Source organism: Pogona vitticeps, chromosome 6 (genome assembly GCF_051106095.1).
Source record: "Pogona vitticeps strain Pit_001003342236 chromosome 6, PviZW2.1, whole genome shotgun sequence".
NCBI lineage: Eukaryota > Metazoa > Chordata > Lepidosauria > Squamata > Agamidae > Pogona > Pogona vitticeps.
Genome location: NC_135788.1, coordinates 88,693,946 through 88,715,768, shown reverse-complemented (window position 1 = coordinate 88,715,768; position 21,823 = coordinate 88,693,946). Strand labels below are relative to the sequence as shown.

Sequence of the window (21,823 nt, the reverse complement as noted above, 5' to 3'; positions counted from 1 at the left end):
TGAACACCTAGCCTTTCAGGGCAGGCTTAAGTGTAGGCTTGGTATCTTTAGACTATAAGTAGAGATAGGCACAAGCTACTATTCAGCTGAACAGGTGTTTGGCACTTCCCAGCTCCTCCTCCTCCTCCGTCAGGTGCCCACTCAGAGGCAGTGCCTGAAGGTGGGGGCATGGAAGTGAGGACAAGCATCTGATTGGGTACCTGTTGGAGGAGGGGACTGGGAAGCGCCAAACACTTGTTTGGCTGAAGGATAAACCAATATGAACAGCTGGTTTGGCAATTCATGCTCATCTAGCTATGACAGTCATGCACATACTCTGTCACTTTGTATTCACATATATGAAAATACCATATTTTTCCATGTATAAGACTATACTTTTGTCTAAAATCTTTAGACTAAAAATTGAGGGTTGTCTTATACATGGAAGTAAGCTGAGGAGAAAAAAAACAAGTGGAGGGGAAAGCAGGGATCAAAGTGATCCTGCAGGGTTTTGATCCTTGCTTTCCCCTACTCTTGCTAAGCCTTACCAAAAGGTAAGCAGGGATCAGAGTGCTGCAGGATCGCTTTGATCCCTGCTTTCTCCTCTGCTTGCTAAGTCCCATAGGGCTTAGCAAAAGGAGGGGGGAAGGATCAAAGCAATCCCGTGGCTGTATAAGGGGAAAAGGGAATGATTGTGCAGTTGTGAGATTGCTTTGATCCCTTTCCCCCTTATTTTGCTAAGCCACGAGGCGCTTAGCACAAAGCGAGAAAGTTATCAAAGCCATCCTGCAGCACTTTGATCCTTTTTACCCTACATTTACTAAGCCCCACTTAGATTTCTTAATTTTGAGTTAGAAAAGTGGGGGTGTCTTATACATGGGGGCATCTTAGACACGGAAAAATAAGATACTTTTTTGATAGTGACTTGATTGCACACTGATAATGCCTATGCGGAGAGGAATGGGGCCTGTTATGTGATGCCAAAATACATATTAACATCTTGTTTGTTGGCAAATACTGATTCTAGCAAGCCTCATGGTCACATACAAAACACCTCAGAACCTTACCATGGCTTTTTCAGACACAGGAAATAAAGATTAAAAATAATTAATGTGACATCATGGAATGTTGGCAATCTCTGTTAGCAAGCAGTAATGTTTTCTTTCTGCTCCTCCAATGTACCCCTACCACACAGAGGTAGTGCATAGCTTGTGATCAGTTGACTGACGACACTTTCAGCTGCATGATGGAATAAAAACTTATGCAGCAGGTACTCTTATAGATCTGAAGAGCAGAGTTTCAAGGACATGTAAGAAGAGATTTATTCTTACTCCGCCACTGGCAGAAAGATCTCCTAGCATCCACTATTCTGTATTGTACATCTCATCTCAACTAAGGAGAATGACAAGTCTGCAAGCTGACTGACTGGCTTTGGTGAACTGTGTCTTTTCAGAGAAATATGCTTCTTCTTTTTCCAAGGATATAAAGTTGGGATAGACACTTTGCAATTGATCTTTTGCAGTGGTTCTGTTACATACCCACCTGTTTGTCCTCCGAAACCTCAGTCAATAGAGATGGGATATTTGTATTCGTCTTCCAGAGGAGACAAATATGAATATCACAATCATAGGTGGCTGGGCCCTTTAGACCCCACCCTTCAGAACCAGCCAGTCCACTTACTGTTCATGGCATGGCATGCAGGGCCGTAATCATTCCTGCCATGCCAATCACATAAGTAGCCCGGCTGGCACTTCGTTGCCTCCCTGCACTGCAATTTGGGTAATGTAGACATGAGGAACTGAACTGATGACCAAAAGAACAGTCCTGATTTTGCAGTTGCTAGATAAAAATTTTCTTTATAGCCATGTTGAGGCTGCAGCTAAAGATTAGAGAATGCAAGAACCAGTGCAGCCACCAGGATCAGTTTTCCTGGGCACTCCCGGAATCAAGAGACCCCCAAGAATGGCGCTGCAAGTTGTGTTCAAAGTCATTACAAATATTTAGCATTTTTCCACCCAACCCACAAATTGTAAAACAAAACAAAATGTTGAGGTTTTTGGCAGTAAATATTCTGCCTCTGATACAAGCACAATGGAATTGTACTGCTACACTGAGTCTGATTATTTCCCTTCCATTATGGGCCAGCTCCCCAACATGGAGGTCCTCATTATGTTCAACCACAATGGTGAGAGGTTATCCTCTGTGCTAGAGAGTTCTTGTGTGGTCTGCCTTTGGCTTGTGCGGCTTGCGGTATTTACACTGGATCCAAACACGATACATGGTAACTTGTTTTCCTCTATTAACCTGAAGACGGCGGTCCACCAAATTCTGAACTTTCTCCAAACCAGCAGCAGAGAAGAGCAAATCCAACTCATCTAAGAGGCAAAGGAAATCTGGCATTTACTTGTGTTCATCACATTTTACTACACAGTACAATTTTCAGCCAAAATAGAACAATCCATGGTAAGAAAATACCAAAAAATCCAATGGCATGCTTCCTTTAAAAATCTAAAAAGATTACCAATAATTTAATATGTAGTGAAGTGTTAACATAGCATGTGACCGGAGCTGCAAATTGATTACCTTGTGTGAAAAAATAAACTCGGGTGCCATCTCCTCTCACATAGAAGTTATCAGCTAGACACTGACCTAGAAGAGAGGAATGAGAATTCTGACCATAGCTCAATTTACAACAATTGTTGTTGCCCCCTCTTCCCCACAAATAATGGTAGCAGGGGTCCTACATCCACAAATACAAAAATAGGATGGCTGGTCTCTGGTTCAAAAATCAGCTAAGACAACCTGGAGCTTACTTCCCTGTTCCCACTCCCAAGAACGTTTTTGATAAGCTAACACTGAAAACAGTTTTGCAATCTTTTTATGCTCTCCTTCTTAAAGACAAAGAAACTATTACTGGTCAGCATACGTATCACATGACTTTGCTATCAAGCAACCTTCCCCACCATTCACCTTTCATTGTCAAAATTATGAAGTATATTTTCCTTCTGTAGTAGTATTTATTTTTTTCCATATAATTATATCGTCCAGTGAGATCAAGGTGGTATACATGGCCCTTCTCCTTCCCTGTTTATCCTTACAATAAAACTGAGGTAGGTTAAGCTGAAAAACAGTGGTTCAAGGTTTCTCACTCCGCTTAGTTTTGTGGCTCAGTGGAAATTTGGTATCTGTATCTCCCAAGTCCTAGTCCATCAATCTAGTCATGTTTTCACTCTTAAGATCCCCAGATGTTGGACTAGAAATCCTAGTTTCTGGGAGCTGAACTCCAACATCCAAAAGTTAGAAACGATTACATTACACCATAGTACAGTGGTGCCTCGCATTACAATGTTAATTCGTTCCAGCGAAATCCCTGTAGAACGAAAACGTAATGTGAAAAGAAAAAACCCATTGAAATGCATTAAAACCCGTTTAATGCGTTCCAAAGGGCTGTAAACTCACCGTCCAGTGAAGATCCTCCATAGGGCGGCCATTTTTGCTGCCTGTGCAGCGAGGAATCCATCCCAGAAAACAGCAGGGGGCCATTTTGTTTATCCGGTGGCCATTTTGAAACCGCCGATCAGCTGTTGGAAAATCGTCGTTTTGCGAAGAATCTGTTCCCAAAGCAGGGAACCGATCATCGCAAAGCGAAATTCCCCCATAGGAAACATCATTTTGCATCGGGGACAAAATGTTACAAGCTTAAGAGGTGAAAGTGTTCACCCATTCAAAAATGCAAAACCCAACCCTCACTTTAAAAGATCAGGAAATATACTACATACTCTATTCCCATGTGCTTAACATAAATAAATAAATAAATAAATAAATAAATAAATAAATAAAGCTTTGCACTTTGTTTCATTATTTTGACCTGCAGAGGCACAGAAGACTATTTGCTCATCTCTTTTTAAATTGTGGAATATAATATTGCATCAAATACTGTACTAACATCTCCCTCTTTCCCTATAAGAGGAACAAAGGCACAGTGACTACATCTAAAAATAAGTATCACTATCCAACCATTCACCATACCTTTCTTAAAGCGAAGCTGAGCCAGATCATAACGGCCATAATCTCGTAACAAAATCATTCCACCAGGTTTTAGAAGCCGGCTAAGGCTGTTGATTATGCACTGCATTCTGGGAAATGGAAAACCACTGAGTAAGAATGTATCTGTGAAGATTATCAGTCATCCAGGTGAGATTATCTGGAAGTTGAGTCATCGCAACTGGACCTCTTTCTTGTTAGGTTGAAATGTGGGTGTGTCTGAAAAGCTCAAAAGGATTGGGTGTGTCTGAAAAGCTCAAAACACCACATACTCATGCACTTCAAGCTCACAAACACACTAAGGCAGAGACTCATCCACCCAAAAGACCGGACACCAAAACAACAGGAGCCATATAATATATGTGGTCCAATGCAAAGAGGAGTGTTCGGAACTCTACATTGGAGAAACCAAACAGCCACTGCATAGGAGAATGGCCCAGTACAGGAGGGGCAATGGCTCCGGACCCCAATCAGCAGTGTTCCTTCGTTTGAAAGACAAAGGACACTCATTTGATGACCAAGATGTACTTGTTTTGGACAGAGAAGATAGGTGGTTTGAGAGGGGTCAGGGCGGCCATACATGTGCACACAGAAAATCCTTCATTCAACAGGGGTGGAGGCCTTAGATACAATCTGTCTCCTATTTATCATGCTGCCTTTGCATCCGTCCCCAGAAAGATTAGGAACACACACACCAGAAACACCACTGTTAACGACTGTTAACAACCCATGACAATGGGTGGAGAAGGACTGCAGAAGTGGGATTATCCCTCACCCCCCAGTCCTTTGTCCTCCATTCAGACCAGAGGGAAGTAAAACCAACAAGGAGGATACAGTATATCAGGGATCTCCTACCAACTCTCCTGAGAATGAAGAAGCTATTTGGATGAGAAGCAAAACATTTCAACCTAACAAGAAAGAAGTCCAATTGTCATGACTCAACTTTCAGATACACTGAGTAAGAAAAGACTTAATATAATAGCTACTCAAATACACTTTTATTTGTTCAACAAAAGCAGCTGAAGATATGGAAACATTTAATACTGTACAACTATTATCTCATGCCTTTCTTCAGAATAGCTAGCTAATCTTTGCACTGACAAAGACTTCTGATCTGTTGCAGTTTATTGCTTATTACAAAAAAGCCCCTTCCCCCATTATGCAGACAGAACTGTGTGACAGAGTTACATACGTTTCTGGAAGAACTGCTGAAAGAACAAATATGAGAACCACCACGTCAAGACACTCATCAGGCATTGGAAAGGGGGTTCCATTGTTGCTCAAGTCATGAACGAAGGCAAAGCAGCGAGAAGTATCATATTCGGGATGGGCCTGTATGTTTAGACAATTATCTTTCTTAAATCACAGCACTCATTTCACCCTTGCTGCACCTCCAAGGAACATTTACGCAAAGTCTCATTCAGTCATTCTCATCACTGAATAACAGTTGCACCTGCACCTGAATCTCTCCCCTTTGTCCAAAACTAAACATTTCATTCTGTGGGTAGATTACCTGGAATTCTGCAACTTAAAATAACAGATGCTTCACACATTACCAAAATGAAGGGAAGTTATGGTGTTTTCTTATATTACCTAGCTTTCATAAATAATTAACATTATTTTAAAATGTGGATTAGGAACTTTATTTCTGTGAAGGGCATTCCATGGTAATCAGTGAATCAATGAATCCAGGATTAGGCAATCGGGGCTTATGATGGGTGCAGCTATTCATCACCACTGCTCCCAGTTTCTGCAAACCTGTTGTCCTTTTCTTGCCATCCAAATATTGCAGGTTTCTACCGCTCAAGCAAGGCACCTGCCTGCCTTATTGCCAGTCTCCAAACAACGCAGAGGTTTAACCTTCAAGTTAATGTTGATTACCCCACTAGCCAGATCTATGGCCTTTTGAATAAGTACAGGCTTGTCTTCAGGGTCTCCTTGAAGGTCTATCCAGACAAGCTTCATTCTGCATGATATGCACCTAGTTGCAACTGCAACAGCAGTGTAGAGATGGTGCTGTTTACTCTGCTATGTCCTCCAGATCCTTGAACTACTCTGGACACAAAGTGCTGTCAAACTACTTGACCCCCTAACTTACAGACACAGGAGAGTAGTGCCAAGAGCAAGAAGGCAGGGATTCCTAACTATTTCATTGTGGCTGCTTAGCACCAAGGACAGGAGCAATAAGGCACATCCTGCTGGTGAAGGTGAAAGCAAGCCAGTGATGCAGCATCATAATTCCCTGTTGGCAACCCTTTGATAGATAAAGCAGAGAAAGAAAGAGCTTATAGGAGACAATAAGCTGCTTCCTTTGAATGATTGTCAATGATCAATGGAATAGATGGGTTAATGCTACAGGAACATTCTGTTAGCCTTCTCCAATTATGAATTAAGTAGATCCAGTCTATGGATTCTCTGCTCCAGTTCTAAAGCAAAATGTTTGTTAAATATTTTTAGTGGTGATGGTAGTGGGTACAGCATTCCAGACCTATAATTAGCCCCAGAACTGTATTCGGTGTAACCAGGGATTTTAGGTACATTTCCCACTATCAAGTCAAGATGAAATAATTTCTAAATTTTACCTTGACAAGGTCCACTGCTGTAGTAGAGAAGTCACAGCAGTACACAAACAAGCCTGGATCACTGAAATGAACAATACAATATAAGTTGACCAAATGAACACAGAGAGAAGCCAACTTCTAATTTAAAAATGTGGGCGCCTGATAGCAGACAGACTGGCTGTTTCAAGGATGAAGTGGAAGATGGTAAACTAGGTACACCAAATGTAAACTCTATCAGTAAGCAAGTCCCAGTGAATGCCATGGGACTTACTTTAGGCAGACAATATCGTAGGATCATGGCAAACCCCCCACCCCACTGGATTCTAAATTTGGCTTTGCAATCAGCATGCATTTTTTCTTACTTGTTGGTCTGGAGGATAGGAAAGACTGTATTTCCTGCACCACATCCCACCTGGCAATAAAACAGAGTATTTTAAACGATGATAAAACACTTTTATGTCAGAATGAATGCAATAGTATTGAAGCACAAGGCATTTTGTTGGATTAGAAGCAACAGACTTGCCATATCTTATCACTCTGGAAATGATTTCTATTACATATTTTACCTTGTAAGATGCTTTTGTTAAATAAAAGTCCTTTCCCCATATATCCTTCTTTATTAGAACAAATGTATTTTCTCTTAAGTAAGCAACTGAGTGTGGATAGCAAGGGCTTTAGAGCACCCTTATGGAGATGGCTAACATGCCTTGTGATTATCAGTGCTCCTTCCACAAATGCTTTCTGCCTCCCCAGGGATGTCATATAGTCTCAGGGATTGCATTTGATCCAAAGATTGGTAGCTAGTTATTTTCACACATTTTCTGTGCTCTTGTCAAACATTTCAAACTACAGGACTCATGATAATGTAGCAAAACTGTGATAACATGCCTGAATGTATACAGCTGGCAAGTTTTCTTCATATGATGCGTAATAATGTCTCCGAAATGTGTCGCCACCAATATCCATTACTTCTGCCAAATGATCTACTGGTGGCTAATAAGCATGGCAGATACCAGCAGAGTGCCATATACATGGCCAATATTTCTCCACTAACTACATAACAAAATTAACAAGGGTATATTCCACCATCAGAACTCTTGTCTATAATTTCCCTGACACATTCAGCTGGCCATTATCAGTAGTTAAGATGTTGAGTTAAACAGGATCATTAAGCTTTGCACACCATGGCCATTCTGAAGTTCGACTTTACTGTGTAGTTACCTCTAGTATACGGTAAGTAGCAGATGAGCCTGGGAAGTCAGTCTCTCTTAGTTTTTCTTCATCTAGCTTCTGTGTTCCTATTTCATCTTTTGTGTTCAAGTGGTAGAAAGGACTGTTGCTGTTTTTCTCCCCATCCAGATTTTTGGAGACCTCAGGCTCCACTGAGGTGACTCCATTGTCATTGGAACACCCAGAGCCTATTTTTTTGCCATCTTCTACAGTGTCCTCAGAGGCACATATGTCAACGTGGCTGTTATGCTGATTTGGCGCCAACTCCGGGAATTCAGTGAACAGCCAGTGTCGGTTCTTGAAAAAACCATTTTCATGGGTTTTATAGAAGTCATTCCAGTATTTGTGGGCATTCATCTCATAAACATCTGCAAAAAGAAATAAAAAATGCAGGTCAACAAAACTGAACTCTAATGTCTTTGCCAAAATACATTAGTCACATTTAGGAAATACTAAGGGACCAAAGTGTAAATCTAGAAAAACCTCGTGTTTCTTTGTCCAGCGTTGTACCCTTGCAACAAGATAAGACTGCATCTAAGACAGTCTTCTCTAAACCGACTTGTTTCAACTGTAATTCCCATCCTTTTTAACTACTGATTAAAGAGGATTACAGAGGAGCTGTAATCCAAAATATCTAAAAGATACTGGGTTGGGGAACACTGATCTAAGACATCTGGCTGAATGAAACCACCTAGCCAGATTTTCCTTGAAATTTGTGCCAGGAAGGGAAATCCCATGGCCTCCTGAAACATATTTCACTGCTTAGTCACTCATAGTAAGAAACTTTATTTCCCAGTTTGACTTGGAACTGTCTAGGGTGAATAGAAATCAATGTTTTTTAAAATGATTTTTAAAAATCTGATTTTAAAAAATTTAAATATTGATTTAATTTGATTTGATTTACATCAAATACACCTTGGAACTGTCTTTTTATAGTTAAATAAGTTGTTTCTTGTTTAGTTCTCAGCAGTTTTTGCTTTTTCTGATCCTTCATTTTGATCACCCTTCATGGAGATCTCAATAAACTTTGTCCGGATTAAGACAAGCTCCTCTAGCCTTTCACAGATCATTTTATTTGCTGATCTGAGGTATTTCCAAACATAGTTCAGTTTCTTTGACACACTGAAGAACAACAAAGAATCTGCGGCAGCTGAGGAGGAGGATTACTTGTGCTGTGCAAAGGCTGTGCCACCATCTTATAGAAAAAATATGCTTGCCAGATTCCCAGAGTGCATTCCTGGCCTAATAACTGGAAGTGTTCTGTATTTTACAGCATTTTGAAGTTCTTTTCCTCCATCAAGCTCTACGTATGCTAGAATATATTTGGGAGGATGAATGCCCAGTAGTGATATATGAACACTACATGTTGTTCATCAGTGGCCAAAATCCTGTTGTTTAGCATAGAAAACAGCACTAGAGCAGGGCCAGTGAATCAATGGGGATTTGGTTAATCAACTTCTCCATAGGTTCCATTGACTCAGATGGTCTTTCTCTAAGTACAACGTACTATGCTAAAGTTGCAATTAAAGTAGGCCCATTTAAATCACTGGAACTTAAAAAGCAGCTGACTCGTCAAATCTCCATTGATTCAATGGGCCTATTGTGCAATTGTGAAGCAACAGTATTTGGGCTACTGTAACATAAAAGTATTCTGTAATTCAAGTTCTCATTTTTTTTCAAAGAAAAAAATTAATAAATAATTTGAAGGGAAATTTCTCGTGGATTTGTTTCTGCCCAGTCCCAAGCCTTCACATCTCCTTTCCTGGTTGTCTGCAGATTTTCTGCATGCAGAAGCAGGAGTGTTCTCTGTGAAAGTTCAGGTATGGTATAACATGCATGAGAACAGCAACATTCTCCCCCAAGTATTTATATTGGCAGGCGTAGAATGCCGTTCAGTCTTTGTCAAGTAATCAGATATCTAAATGTGATTTGAATCATTCTGGCCCACTGAACTCAGTAGGAGACATAAGCAAATCCCATCGATGATTCTTAGCATTCTATGGAGGATGACCATTCAGGCCTGATATGGGGCAATAAAGTACCTAATTATTATTAATTCTGCATTGCCAATACAAAATTCTCATGACACAATCTTGGCATATCTAAAATATGGACACAGTCTGGAGCAAAGGAAGACACTAATTTGTCCCATTTACTTCATTATGATTTAATCAGAAACAACTCTGGCTTGGTGGTCAAAATAATGTTGTTACAGCTGCAGCTCTTTATAGAAAGTGAAGGATCACTGCTTTTCTCAAACCAAGACTACCTTGCTGATCTTGCGATACAAACTCTGAGCTGTTCTCTTGGACCTTTGCTTGGGCAGCAGCTTCCTGTTCTTCAGACCATTCTACGTTATCCCTGCAGAAAGGCGGGCGGGAGGGAAAGTGTTAATCCAGTCTATTTAATGTCCAAGCAATCCAGTTGTTCAGAACCAGTCTTATAATACTGAGGTACCAGTATATATCCACACTCAGGATAATTTTGAAGAAAATGAAAACCATGTATTTTCCTGTGGAATGGAATAAGAGAAACAGCAGATACTGGACTGAAGGACAACTAAAAATAAGTTCAGCAGAATGATTCAAAAAGAACGAAAAATGTACGAACTCCACAGTGAGTTGGGGAATAGTACAGCTGTAAAGGTTTAGAAAGGCAACAGAAAAACCATTTCCACAAACCCATGTGTTCATTTCAACATCCTGCTTATAATTTTCACTTCCTATGACGCTTTAGGCTCAAAACCCAATTCACACCGCTGCTGAAACGAAATCTAGGGAGCATAAGCAAAGGATCTGACCACTCTTTTTCTGTTTTGCCTAATCTTTACCCCCTTATTTCCCTCCCCTTGGGTGAAATCGAGACGGTAACCTCCATGGGGCAAGAACCCATCTTCCCGATTTGATGGCATTCTCTAAATCATAGGAATACTTGGTGTATTCAAGGCTCGAAGCTGAAGGCTTGTCGAAGAATGAACGCAAGGAAATCTGCTTTTTATTTTTATTTCGCGAAGAGTGAGGTCTATGTGAAACAATGGATAAACTAAAACGGACCACTGTTCTCGCCCGGAAAAAAAGGCAATCTCTCCGGAAAGCATAATCCCAGTCTTCTTCTTTTCCTTACCAGGCGTTATGTTGGAAAAGGCGAGCCGGATCGGTGAGGAAACGATTGCCAAACTGTTTTCTTTTCCAGCCATCTTCGCTGCCTGCCGCCATAAGGGAAGAACAATAAGGCAAAGCACGGGACGGGTAGGAGGAAGGTACCCGGAAGCAGGCCGCCCGCGAGCACCTCGTCACAAAATCAACTCCCGCAGGTTCCGAGTTGGGTGGTTTACGACGGGCCGCACTACACGCATGCGCAACACGGCACGCCAGGCACGCTTTGCTTTTGCTCGCGGCGCTTCTCTAGTAGTGGAGCAAAGTGAAAACGGATTGTCAAGTTTTCCCAACCGAAGAGATAGAAATGAGAGAGACACACGCAAGGAATGGTCTTCCGCGTTCAAAAAACTTGCCTAGGGCAGTCCAAACGCTGAAGTCTACAATTCCCATGAGCCCCAGCCAAGCCTGGCACTGAGGAGGGGGGAAGCAGAAAAAGTGGGCATTCTTTCTAATCTAGGATTTATTTAATCGATTTAAAAAAACTAAAAACGTTTGTAGCCTTTAAAATGCGGCATCTCGGTTTGCGAGTCATTAGAAGAAAAGACTAACCTGCTGATTTCTGTATATATTCTGGGAATCGAGATTGGGACGGGATCTGAATGAGCAATTTAACATAGAATGCACCCTGAAAGTTAATTTGTAGGGGGAATTTTCAGCTAACAATCCAAACCTAACTTTGATTTTGGTTTTCGGAAAGTTAGCTGTGCTAGTCTGTAAAAATAGGAAAAACAAGACTGGAGCCCTTAAAAACTGATTTATTTCAGTGTGAGCTTTCCTAGATACCGTAACCCCGTTTTCGAAGTGTTTTATTTCAGGATGTGTTTTTCTAGATTATAGCCATCTAGCTCAGCGTCTGAGAAAGTTGACAGTAATTTAGGAAAGCTGACACTGAACTACACCTGTTACTCTTAAAGGTGTCGCAGTACTTTCGTTTTACTTTTGTCTTGTTATACCAGGGGGTGCTGATAAGTATTGAGCCTTTCCCAGAAAAAAAATTGAGCTAGGAAGCTGTAACTGCCACATTATTCTACATATTCCCCCAGGAAATCAATGCACTTGCGACATCTGTCCTGCAGCTTTTTAAGTGCCTGCAAATAAAATTCTTCCAACTGCTGGTGTAACCACTCATTTGCAGCATTAGCTGCCTCCAGAATACTCCCAAATCATTGTCTCTAGGTATTTTTTCAGTTTGGGGAACAAATACTAGTTCTGAACCAGGTTGGGAGAATAGGGTGGATGGGGCATCACTTGAAAGCCTAAAGATGACAGTTTTGTCATTGTTTCACCTGCAGTGTGTGACGAGGTGTTGTCATGCAACAAGATGACACCTTTAGAGAGCTTTCCTGGATGTTTTTCCTGGGTGTTTTGCCTCAACTTAGTCAATAAAGCACAGTAATATTTTGCATTGATGGTTGAACCCTGTTGGAAGTAGTCCACCAGCAGAATTCCCTTCTTATCCCAAAAAACTTGCCTTTTGCTTCTGCACCGACCTTTGCACTCAGAACATCTTTGGCCTGGGGGAACCACGGTGCCTCCATTCCTTAGACTGTTCCTTTGTCTCAGGATCATAACAATAGATCCATGTCTCATCACCAGTTACCAGTTTGCCCAGGAAATTCTTGCAAAATGTTCCAAAACAACCACCGATGACTCCACACATTTCCTCTTTTGTTTGGTTGTCAAAAGTTTGGGGATCCACTTTGCTGCCAGCTTTCTCATTTCCAAGTTGTTGTGAATAACGGCACCAGCTCTCTCATGTGATATTCTCAGATATATAGCAATACTTTTGGCTGATATTCAGCGGTCCTCCATTATTTATTTATTTATTTATTTATTTATCTATCTATCTATCTATCTATCTATCTATCTATCTATCTATCTATCTATCTATCTATCTATCTATCTATCTATCTATCTATCTATCTATCTATCTATCTATCTATCTATCTATCTATCATGTCACGGATGGCTTTCACATTTACAGGGACAGAAACAGGCCTTCCACTGGGTTTCTCACTTTCAACACCGAAATGGCCGGTTTTAAAATTGACAACCCAGCGTTTAACTGTTGCATATAAAGGGCCACTGTCACCCATAGTTTGTGACATTTCATCATGGATCTGCTTTGCACCTTTCCCTTGGAGAAACAGGAACTTGATTATGGTCCTATGCTCTTCCACACTGAACTTTTCTGGAGGTACCGCCATGTTCACTTTGGACCAGAAAATGAAAGTTAAGTTAAAATCATAGGTAGTTGATTTTTGTACTGTTGTATATACAGTGGGGTCTTGACTTAAGAACGGCTTGAGTTAAGAACATTTTGACTTAAGAACCGCTCTCATAGGAAAATATTGACTTGACTTAAGTACTTAAATTTGAGTTAAGAACTGAAAAAAAACCCACGTGGGAGGCAGGGAAAGTGCAAAAAGTGAACTTTCAGTTAACTGTTGGGCGGTGAAAAGGGTGCCTGTCTGCTTCCTCACTCCTCCCAGTGTTTAGAGAGTGGATTGGGAGACAGTCTTCGGACTGCCTGGTACTGTCCTGCCTGGACTGTATTTTCCCTGCCTTCCCTGAACCTTTCTTGAACTAAGAAAAAAGAAACAAAATATCCCCCTCTAGTGGTCGAAGGCGGAATAGCAGCTTCCCATTAGTTTCTATGGACAGAAAAGGGCAGATACGGATTAAATGGTTTTCAATGCATTCCTATGGGAAATGCAGATTTGACTTGAGAACTTTTTGACTTGAGAACCGCCAATACGGATTAAGTTCTCAAGTCAAGACCCCACTGTAGACAAATTGGCCAATACACCCTGCAATTTATAGCTTCCTAGCTCAATTTTTTTCTGGGAAAGGCTCAAAACCTACCAGCACCCCCTCGTACATGCTCAAATATGTGATCTATGATACTACCATTAACTACTATGGGATTGTTGTAAGCATTAATTTAACCCCAGCCTGTTACGGAGATAAAAAAAGGTGAATTTCTTGATTTCGTATAATGAAATCTCTTTATTTCATATATATTTTTACAAACCACCATCAAATTAGAGATCACAAAAATCACAGATCTCTTTCTTCAGGGTGCCACCACAATGGAAAAATCTGATCCACAGATTCCCATTAACTATGCAAGGTTTTTACCTATGATCCACCTGAAACCACTGTCAAACCATAAGCCGTATCTGCCGACAAATCACTACAGACTTTACACTGATTCATTACGCAGATTCATAAAGCCACCGGAGTCGAAGCTGGCAGCCTCTGCTATTTGAGATTGCAGCTGCCGGTAAGCGCGCTTGGAGCAGGGCTGCAGAGGATGGCTAGGGCTGCCCCCCCATGCGGCCCAAACCAAATTTATGTGCAGCCCAAACCAAATTTTCATCTTCTAATGTGGCCCAGGGAAGGTGAAAGGTTGGACACCCCTGCTCTAAAGGCTAAAAGATATGACGCTGGAAGATGAGCCCCTCAGGTCGGAAGGTGTCCAACATGCTACTGAGGAAGAGCGGAGGACAAGGACAAGTAGCTGCAGAGCTATTGAAGTGGTCAAAGCCGAAAGGACGCTCAGCTGCAGATGTGCCTGAAAATGAAAGTCCAATGCTGCGAAGAAAAATAATGTATAGGAAACTGGAATGTAAGCTATGAACCTTGGTAAGCTGGATGTGGTCAAACAGGAGATGGCAAGAATAAACACTGACATCCTGGGGGTCAGTGAACTAAAATGGACGGGAATGGGGAAATTCAATTCAGTGTCCAACTCTTTGTGACCCCATGAACCAAAGCACACCTAGCCCTCCTGTCTTTCCACTGCCTCCTGGAGTTTGGTCAAAATCATGTTGGTAGCTTTGATGACACTGTCCAACCATCTTGTCCTCTGTCATCCCCTTCTCCTCTTGCCCTCACACTTTCCCAACATCAGGGTCTTTTTCCAGGGAGTCTTCTCATGAGATGGCAAAATATTGGAACCTCAGCTTCAGGATCTCTCCTTCCAGTAAGCACTCAGGGTTCAAAATGGATAGGTTTGTTCTCTTTGCATCTAGGAGACTTCTCAAGAGTCTCCTCCAGCACCACAATTCAAAAGCATAAATTCTTCAGCCATCAGTTTTCTTTATGATCCAGCTCTCATTTCCATACATCACTACGGGAAAAACCATAGCTTTGACTATGTGGACCTTTGTCAGCAAGGTGTTGTCTCTGTTTTTTAAGATGCTGTCTAGGTTTGTCATCGCTTTCCTCCTAAGAAGCAGGTGTCTTTTAATTTCGTGGCTGCTGTCACCATCTGCAGTGATCATGGAGCTCAAGAAATTAAAATCTGGGGAAGGGGCGGAGCTAGAAACAGCAAAGCAGCAAGAAATCTGGACTCTCCAGAATTCTGCTGCTTGCCGTGAATCCAGGCTCTGCTGGTGCTTGTGGATTTCAATGGCTTCCCTGTGCAGTCTGACGTAATGATTGCTGGTGTTGTCCAGTATTTCAGTATTTTGAAATAGAATTTCATGTGCAGTTTGTTTTAGGGCATGTTCAGCTACTGCAGATTTGAACATGCCCTAAAACAAACTGGACATGAAATTACGTCAGACTGAACAGGGAAGCCATTGAAATCCACAAGCACCAGCAGAACTTCAACAAAAAAGAGGAAAGTGTGAAGCTCAACAAAACTTGGCTCCCAGCTCTCAAAAATACAGTGTGCAAAAGGTCAACGAACTCTACCCAGCCACAAGGACAGGGGATCACTACACACAAAAGACCAGCTAATGACACCCATCAATCACAGTGACAGATAATCTCCTTATCACAACAATACACCCACAACAAGACACACTAATCACCCATCTACAGAAAAAGACAAAAGCCTATCTCACAGTCATAAATACTGCACTCCCAAGCCAACTACACCAGAGCACAGAGTGCTGTCCTCTGAAGATGCCGGCCACAAAGACTGGTAAAACATTAGGAAGAACAAGCTTCAGAACACGGCCAAAGAGCCCAAAAAACCCACAACAACCATTAGATCCCAGCTGTGAAAGCCTTCACAAATACATTCACCTTGCTTTGTTTTGTGATTGTATAGATCCATGTTTTGCACACTGACGGCGTAGGAGATCTGTGATTTTTATGACTCAGTTTGTGGACAAACATGTGGTCTACCATTTGACAATGGTTTATATGGTAAAAATGTAAGGATCCATAAATCTCATTGTTGAGATTTTAGACATAGATGTGATACATCATTTGATCATGGTCTTGGGAAGATCCACTGTAAAATTACTGTAGATCCATGATGATCTCTACTTTGAATCCACATTTTACATGATTGGGACACAGTTAACTATGCAGTGGTCCTGAACCTTGGGCCTCCAGATGTTCTTGGACTTCAACTCCCAGAAATCCTGGCCAGCAGAGTTGGTGGCGAAGGCTTCTGGGAGTTGTAGTTCAGTAACATCTGGAGGCCCAACGTTGAGGACCATTGAACTACAGGATCTGTGAATTTTCTTTTGACCTTGGAAATACGTGTGGCCTATGGTGTGATGGTGTTTTGAGGTTGGTCCCTTGTAAAATTCATATAAATTGATGAGGATCTGGGCTTTGAATCCATGGCTGAATCCACGCAGCTCCCCTCTCCCCTCCTGCTCCTTCCTTCCTTCCGTCTCTCCCCCCCTACCATTATGACATCCCCCAGCCACTTTCTGGCCGCAAGTGCCAACAGTGTAACTTGAAACTTTGGAATTTCTTTAAAAATAAAAAATTGCACTGGGCCGCATTATGAGCCGACCTGGGCCGCATGCGGCCCTTGGGCCGCAGGTTGGACAAGCCTGCTTTAGAGCATGCCAGGCCCTCCTGTCTTCCACATTAGTCAGAACTCTCCACTATGACCTGTCCATCTTGGGTGTCCCTGCATGGCATAGCCCATAGCTTCTCTGAATTACTCAAGCCCCTTCGCCACGACAAGGCAGCAATCCATGACGGGGTAGGTCTTCCTAATAAAATATTATATAGCTAATCAAATGAGTCATATACCAAATATTATATCTCAGCCTAGTCTAATATGGATAAAGTTGGAACTGCAGGAAGTTGGTGGGTATCTTGATAATATTCTTTTAGAAAATAATAAGAGTATTGTTAAAAAGAAAGAAACGTTTCCTTAAAAATCTTACAGATTTGTTGTAAAAAAAAGAAAGAAAAAGAATTATCCCAATAACTTCTTTATTACCACCAGTAGTAGAGTTAAAGACGTTTTGAGCAAATTTGAAAATGAGTTTAGAAAATGTACTAAGGAGAAACAAGTTATTAGATTAAAAGACTGGTCGGAGACAACCTTCTTCCATTGCTCCATGGTCAAGTTCTGATGTTTATGTCCCCATTGTGTGCACTTTTGGCAGTGGACAGGGTCTTAACTGACCAGATAGGCGGGATATAAATAAAATAAAATAAAATAAATAAAGCATCATCATCATCATCATCATCATCATCATCATCATCATCATCATCATCATCATCATCATCATCATCATGGGCACTCTGACCAGTCTGACCAGATTGTAGCTGTGCAGCCCCTATATGCAGCAAACAGCGATGCACCATGCGTTCTGACACCTGTTTATCATGCCAGCATTAGGTTTTTCAGTAATCTGACTTACAGTAGCTGTACTGTGTGATTGGACCAGACAGGCGAGCCTTTGCTCCCCACGTGCATCAATTTGCCTTGGGCACCTGCAGCCTTGATGTTGATTCACTGGTTGTCCTTCCTTGCACCACTTTTGGTACATAGGAAGCACTGCCTACTGGAAACACCCCACAAGACTTGCCATTTTGGAGATGCTCTGACCCATCTAGCCATCGCTATTCAGCCCTTGTCAAAGTCACTCAGATCTTTTCACTTGCCAAAATGTCCTGCTTCTAACACACAAAATTCAACAACAGACTGTACACTTGCTGGCTAATATATCCCACCCCTTGACAAGTGCCGTTGTAATGATATAATAAATGTTATTCACTTCACCTGTCAGTGTTTTTAATGTTGTGGTTGATCAGGGTAAAATTTCACAGGAGGCAAAATGGTGATGCTCAAGGAATCACATAAAAGTTTTCCTTGATACTTTTTTTTTGCTAAGTTGCATACCAAACAGTTCAATAAGTGTGCTTTTATTACACCCATTAAAAATCCATCTCAGAAGGGAACCTGGTGCGCAGAAGGTAAATTTTATGCTGTGTAAACATGATCATTTGCATGATCATGTAAATGAAGAAAGAAGCATATCAGTGGAAGAATAGGAACTGCAAGATGAGGACATATGACGCAACTGAAAATGAACATGAAGCTGTGGGACAGGGCATTAACAGAAAATCAAATACAAAAGGTGGGTAGGTTTAAGTGCCAAGTGCATCATTTATTTTGGACCAGTAACAAATCACATAACAAGCATTAATAATATTACAAATACACAAAGGGCAATTACCATAACAAGAAAGTCATTACAGGTCTTAAAAACATTCATTGTCCTACAGCAACATCTGCAGCAGCAGAGTATGGATCAAAATAACATCTCCATCGATGAGGAAGGCAGGAAGATTTTCTACAGTAGAGAATTCCGGGACTCCAATGTAGAGAGGAAGTACTACACAACTGAAAAAAGAGAGTGAACCCTAGAAAAGTCTAGCCCCCAGTCACATAGAGCATGGGTTTACTTGGAAGTTGCTTTATAGACGATGGAGTGGAGTTGGCAGGACCAAGATGAACCTAAGCAAATGGGGGGTTTGCGCCAAAACAATACTTTGCGAGTGTAGAGAAAAACAGACGTCTGACCTGTAAGAGGCTACTTCATGCCCCTCAACATCTGTCATGAACAACATCATGTCAACTGTCCCAAATGCTCCTGATGTAGCGCATAGTTGGGTGGAAATTATCCCATATATTAATTGTACTGTGGTGCTACTGGTTCATCATCTCTGATGATGATGGAGAACACAAGAGCAGCGGGAAAGGCCTTCCATGACACAGCAGAGAGAAGAAGGGCCAGTTGCAGGCATTGTTGGGTGGAAACGAGATGGTCAGCACTGCTCTCACTTCCATCTCGCACAAGGCATCTCCTGAGCTGGGCTGGCTCTGCCCCTTTCCAGATGACCTCCTTGGTGCTGCTGTTCAGGCTGCCCTTCCAGTCCTTAGACCTCTCTTTTCACATGTTTTTCCACAGGACGTTTCTAAACATCCCACTTAGTGTTCTTAGTATGCAATCCCATGTCTTCCCGCACCTGCAGCCTTGAACACCAGCCTAACTTCAATACAGCATAGTGAGGACCCTGTTATGCTCTCAGCAGATTCCATCTCTTCCTCCACTGCTCCCACAGGTAGCTGAACCTCCGTCTTTCATCCTGGCTGACCGAAGGCTTTCTCAAGATATGGACAATTTATGACCCGGGGGACAATTTATGCCTCTGAGTCCTGGAATCCCCCAATCCGGAATGTCAATGGGCTGCCTCTTTGACTGGCACCCCCATTCCGAACGGCCCCCTTCCCCCATGTGGCCCCTCCCTCCCACTCACACCTGCTGAACTGCCTCTGGCTCTGGCTGCAGCAGGGAGGGGCAGGGACGCCTCCCCCTCTACGTCCCTGCCCCTCATCCTCAGGCACAGGGAAGGTTGCTATGGCAGCTACCTTTCCCAGGATCCCCGGAGCCTTGAGCTCCAACATGGGGGAGCCTGGGAAAGGTAGGGGATCAGGTGTTGCTGAGCTTCCTCACTTCCCTGTTCAGACTGTGTTGCACCCCAGGATGGGAAAGGAGAGGGAATCTCCCAACTGAAAGGTGACTCTCCCCAATTCTATGCTTTGGGTAAGGCTTGGACCAAAGTAGGACAAGCAAGGCAAGGGACTCTCTCCCCCGAGAAACCCTTGTCTGGAGACCCTTACTCTTTTTGTGCTATCCTGTGAGGAGGGGTTATTGTTAAAAGAACAAAACAATCATAGGAATAGAATTAAATAAGAACTGAGAAAGCATCCCACAGTCAAAAGGAGTGGAAAAGGTTGTTGAGTTAAGACAATGCTTTTCTTGGTTCATTGTGAACTTTCTTCATTAAGGTAACCACTAAGTGATATGTGATGGCTACACTGTGGATTCAACATCTACGCTTTGTGCAGGTAGACAATGCCAGGAGCAATCATTGACACCTGACCCCCTCAGCCTTTTCCCCCTGTAAGAACCCAAAGAGAATCCCACATCTAGGAGGCAACAAGTTTGAAAAATAAAATGGAAGAGAAGCAACTAAACACTGAAGTAATGAAGGAAGGATGTCTATTCTATCCCACTTTCATCTTGATGAGGCAGTTTTAGGACGTCCTTCTACTCCTATGCTGAGCCCTGGGAATACAGCACCCTCTGTCTTGAGATGACCAAAAGCAGAATTGTTGCGGGGGGGTCAAAGGCGGTGAAAAACTGTAATTAAATGAGAGAAGTCATTGATAATACAAGCTACGGGGACAGTCAGGAAGACAAAATGTCAATCACCTAACTGGGGTGTGTGGGGGATTTCCTGATCAGAAAGCAAAACAATAATAGAAATAGATTTACTGTAAATAAGAATAGAGAAATAAGAATCTAGAGATGCCTCCCTAGGCCCCAGAGTGGAGCAGGTTGAGGAAAATGCTTGCCTGTTTTGTTGTGGAATCACTTGATTAAGATGGGCTCTGAATGACAGGAGCTTTGGAGTGGAGACCACATGTCTATGTCTTGACAGTTAACAAGGGGAGTGGGGGACAAAAGAAGAGATTCCTGGGGTATCTATGGGGGCAGCCCAGGAAACCAAACCTTCCAAGTGAGGAAGAAAAAGGATAGAGAGGCAACATAGTCACAGAGGAAAACAGCAAATGATGGTTTGACAAAAGGAAAGGAGATGCTTTGGGTGGCAGGGAGGGGGAAACCAGCTTTGGAATCCTGGAAATACAGCACCTTCTGTCTTGAGATGATCAGAAGCAGAATTGTTGTGGGGGCAAAGATATCAAAGGTGGTGAAAAACTTTAAGTAAATGAGAGAAGTTATTGATAATAGAAGCTACGGGGACAGTCAGGAAGACAAAATGTCAATCACCTAACTGAGGTGTGCGTGGGATTTCCTGCTCAGAAAGCAAAGCAAGAATAGAAATAGATTTTAAAAATATAGAAACAAGAATCTAGAGAAGCCTCCCAAGGCTGTAGAGTCTAGCAGAGTGAGGAAAATGCTTCCCCTGTTTTGTTGTGGAATCACGTGAATAAAATGGACTCTGAATGGCAGGAGATCTGGCGTGGAGACCCCATGTCTATGTCCTGACAGTTAACAAGGGGAGTGGGGGACAAAAGAAGAGATTCCTGGGCTTACAAAGGGCCGTGAAGGTGTGCAGAGTACCGTAGGTGCCCAAAGTAAAGTATGGATATGAGTGGCAACAGGTAGTTTCAGGTTTCAAAAACACATTGGGGGAGGAGCAACCAAAGTCATGAATGGGGGATCGGGTACATAATATCTCGCTTTCATTCAGTTTGAATGAGGATTAAAATAAATGTAATAAAGGGAGCTGATAATTTTGACCGATTTATCATTGTAAGGTGTAACCTACAACCTATAAGCCACATACAGGGAAAAAGCAAGGTCAAAAACACCCCCTTCAAAAAAGAACAACCACCTACGCGAATCTTTGAAATTGTTAAAATGTCATTTTGTTCCTTAGCTGAGCCATGGAAATACAGCACCCTGCTCAGCTGCAATGTCTGGAGCCAGAATTGTTGGGTGTCTGTATGGGGCCACCACTGCGGATGGTCTGAACCAAAAACAAGTCAATGGCAAAAAGAGACCAAGGGGATCTAGTGGGGCAGCCCAGAAAACCAAACCTTCC

At 42.2% G+C, this 21,823-nt stretch overlaps 1 protein-coding gene across 2 annotated transcripts; it reads right to left on the bottom strand.

Moving 5' to 3' along the window:
• Nucleotides 1-1,815: 1,815 nt before the first annotated feature.
• Nucleotides 1,816-11,166, bottom strand: LOC110088994 (tRNA N(3)-cytidine methyltransferase METTL2). Of its 2 annotated transcripts, none has more exons than XR_013537531.1 (9): nucleotides 10,938-11,166; nucleotides 10,084-10,175; nucleotides 7,806-8,182; nucleotides 6,947-6,996; nucleotides 6,606-6,666; nucleotides 5,216-5,355; nucleotides 3,439-4,115; nucleotides 2,563-2,628; nucleotides 1,816-2,354 (listed from the first exon to the last, which is right to left on the bottom strand). XR_013537531.1 is itself a non-coding variant. In XM_020811698.3 (9 exons), exons 1-9 carry the CDS (start codon nucleotides 11,027-11,029, stop codon nucleotides 2,185-2,187), a joined length of 1,155 nt encoding a protein of 384 aa, XP_020667357.3. In that variant the 5' UTR covers nucleotides 11,030-11,166; the 3' UTR covers nucleotides 1,816-2,184. The 2 variants fall into 2 exon arrangements, 1 of the variants encoding a protein (XP_020667357.3); XM_020811698.3 differs by having other exon boundaries at nucleotides 4,009-4,115.
• Nucleotides 11,167-21,823: the final 10,657 nt, after the last annotated feature.

Bases quoted from the DNA above. Each gene is read 5' to 3' on its own strand.
- LOC110088994 (XM_020811698.3), bottom strand. From the start codon at position 11,029: ATGGCGGCAGGCAGCGAAGATGGCTGGAAAAGAAAACAGTTTGGCAAT. The intron at 6,667-6,946 runs GTAAGAAAAAAT...TGTTCATTTCAG, and splicing joins CCTATCCTCCAGACCAACAA to TGATCCAGGCTTGTTTGTGT. The intron at 2,355-2,562 runs GTAATCAATTTG...TTTGCCTCTTAG, and splicing joins AGTTTATTTTTTCACACAAG to ATGAGTTGGATTTGCTCTTC.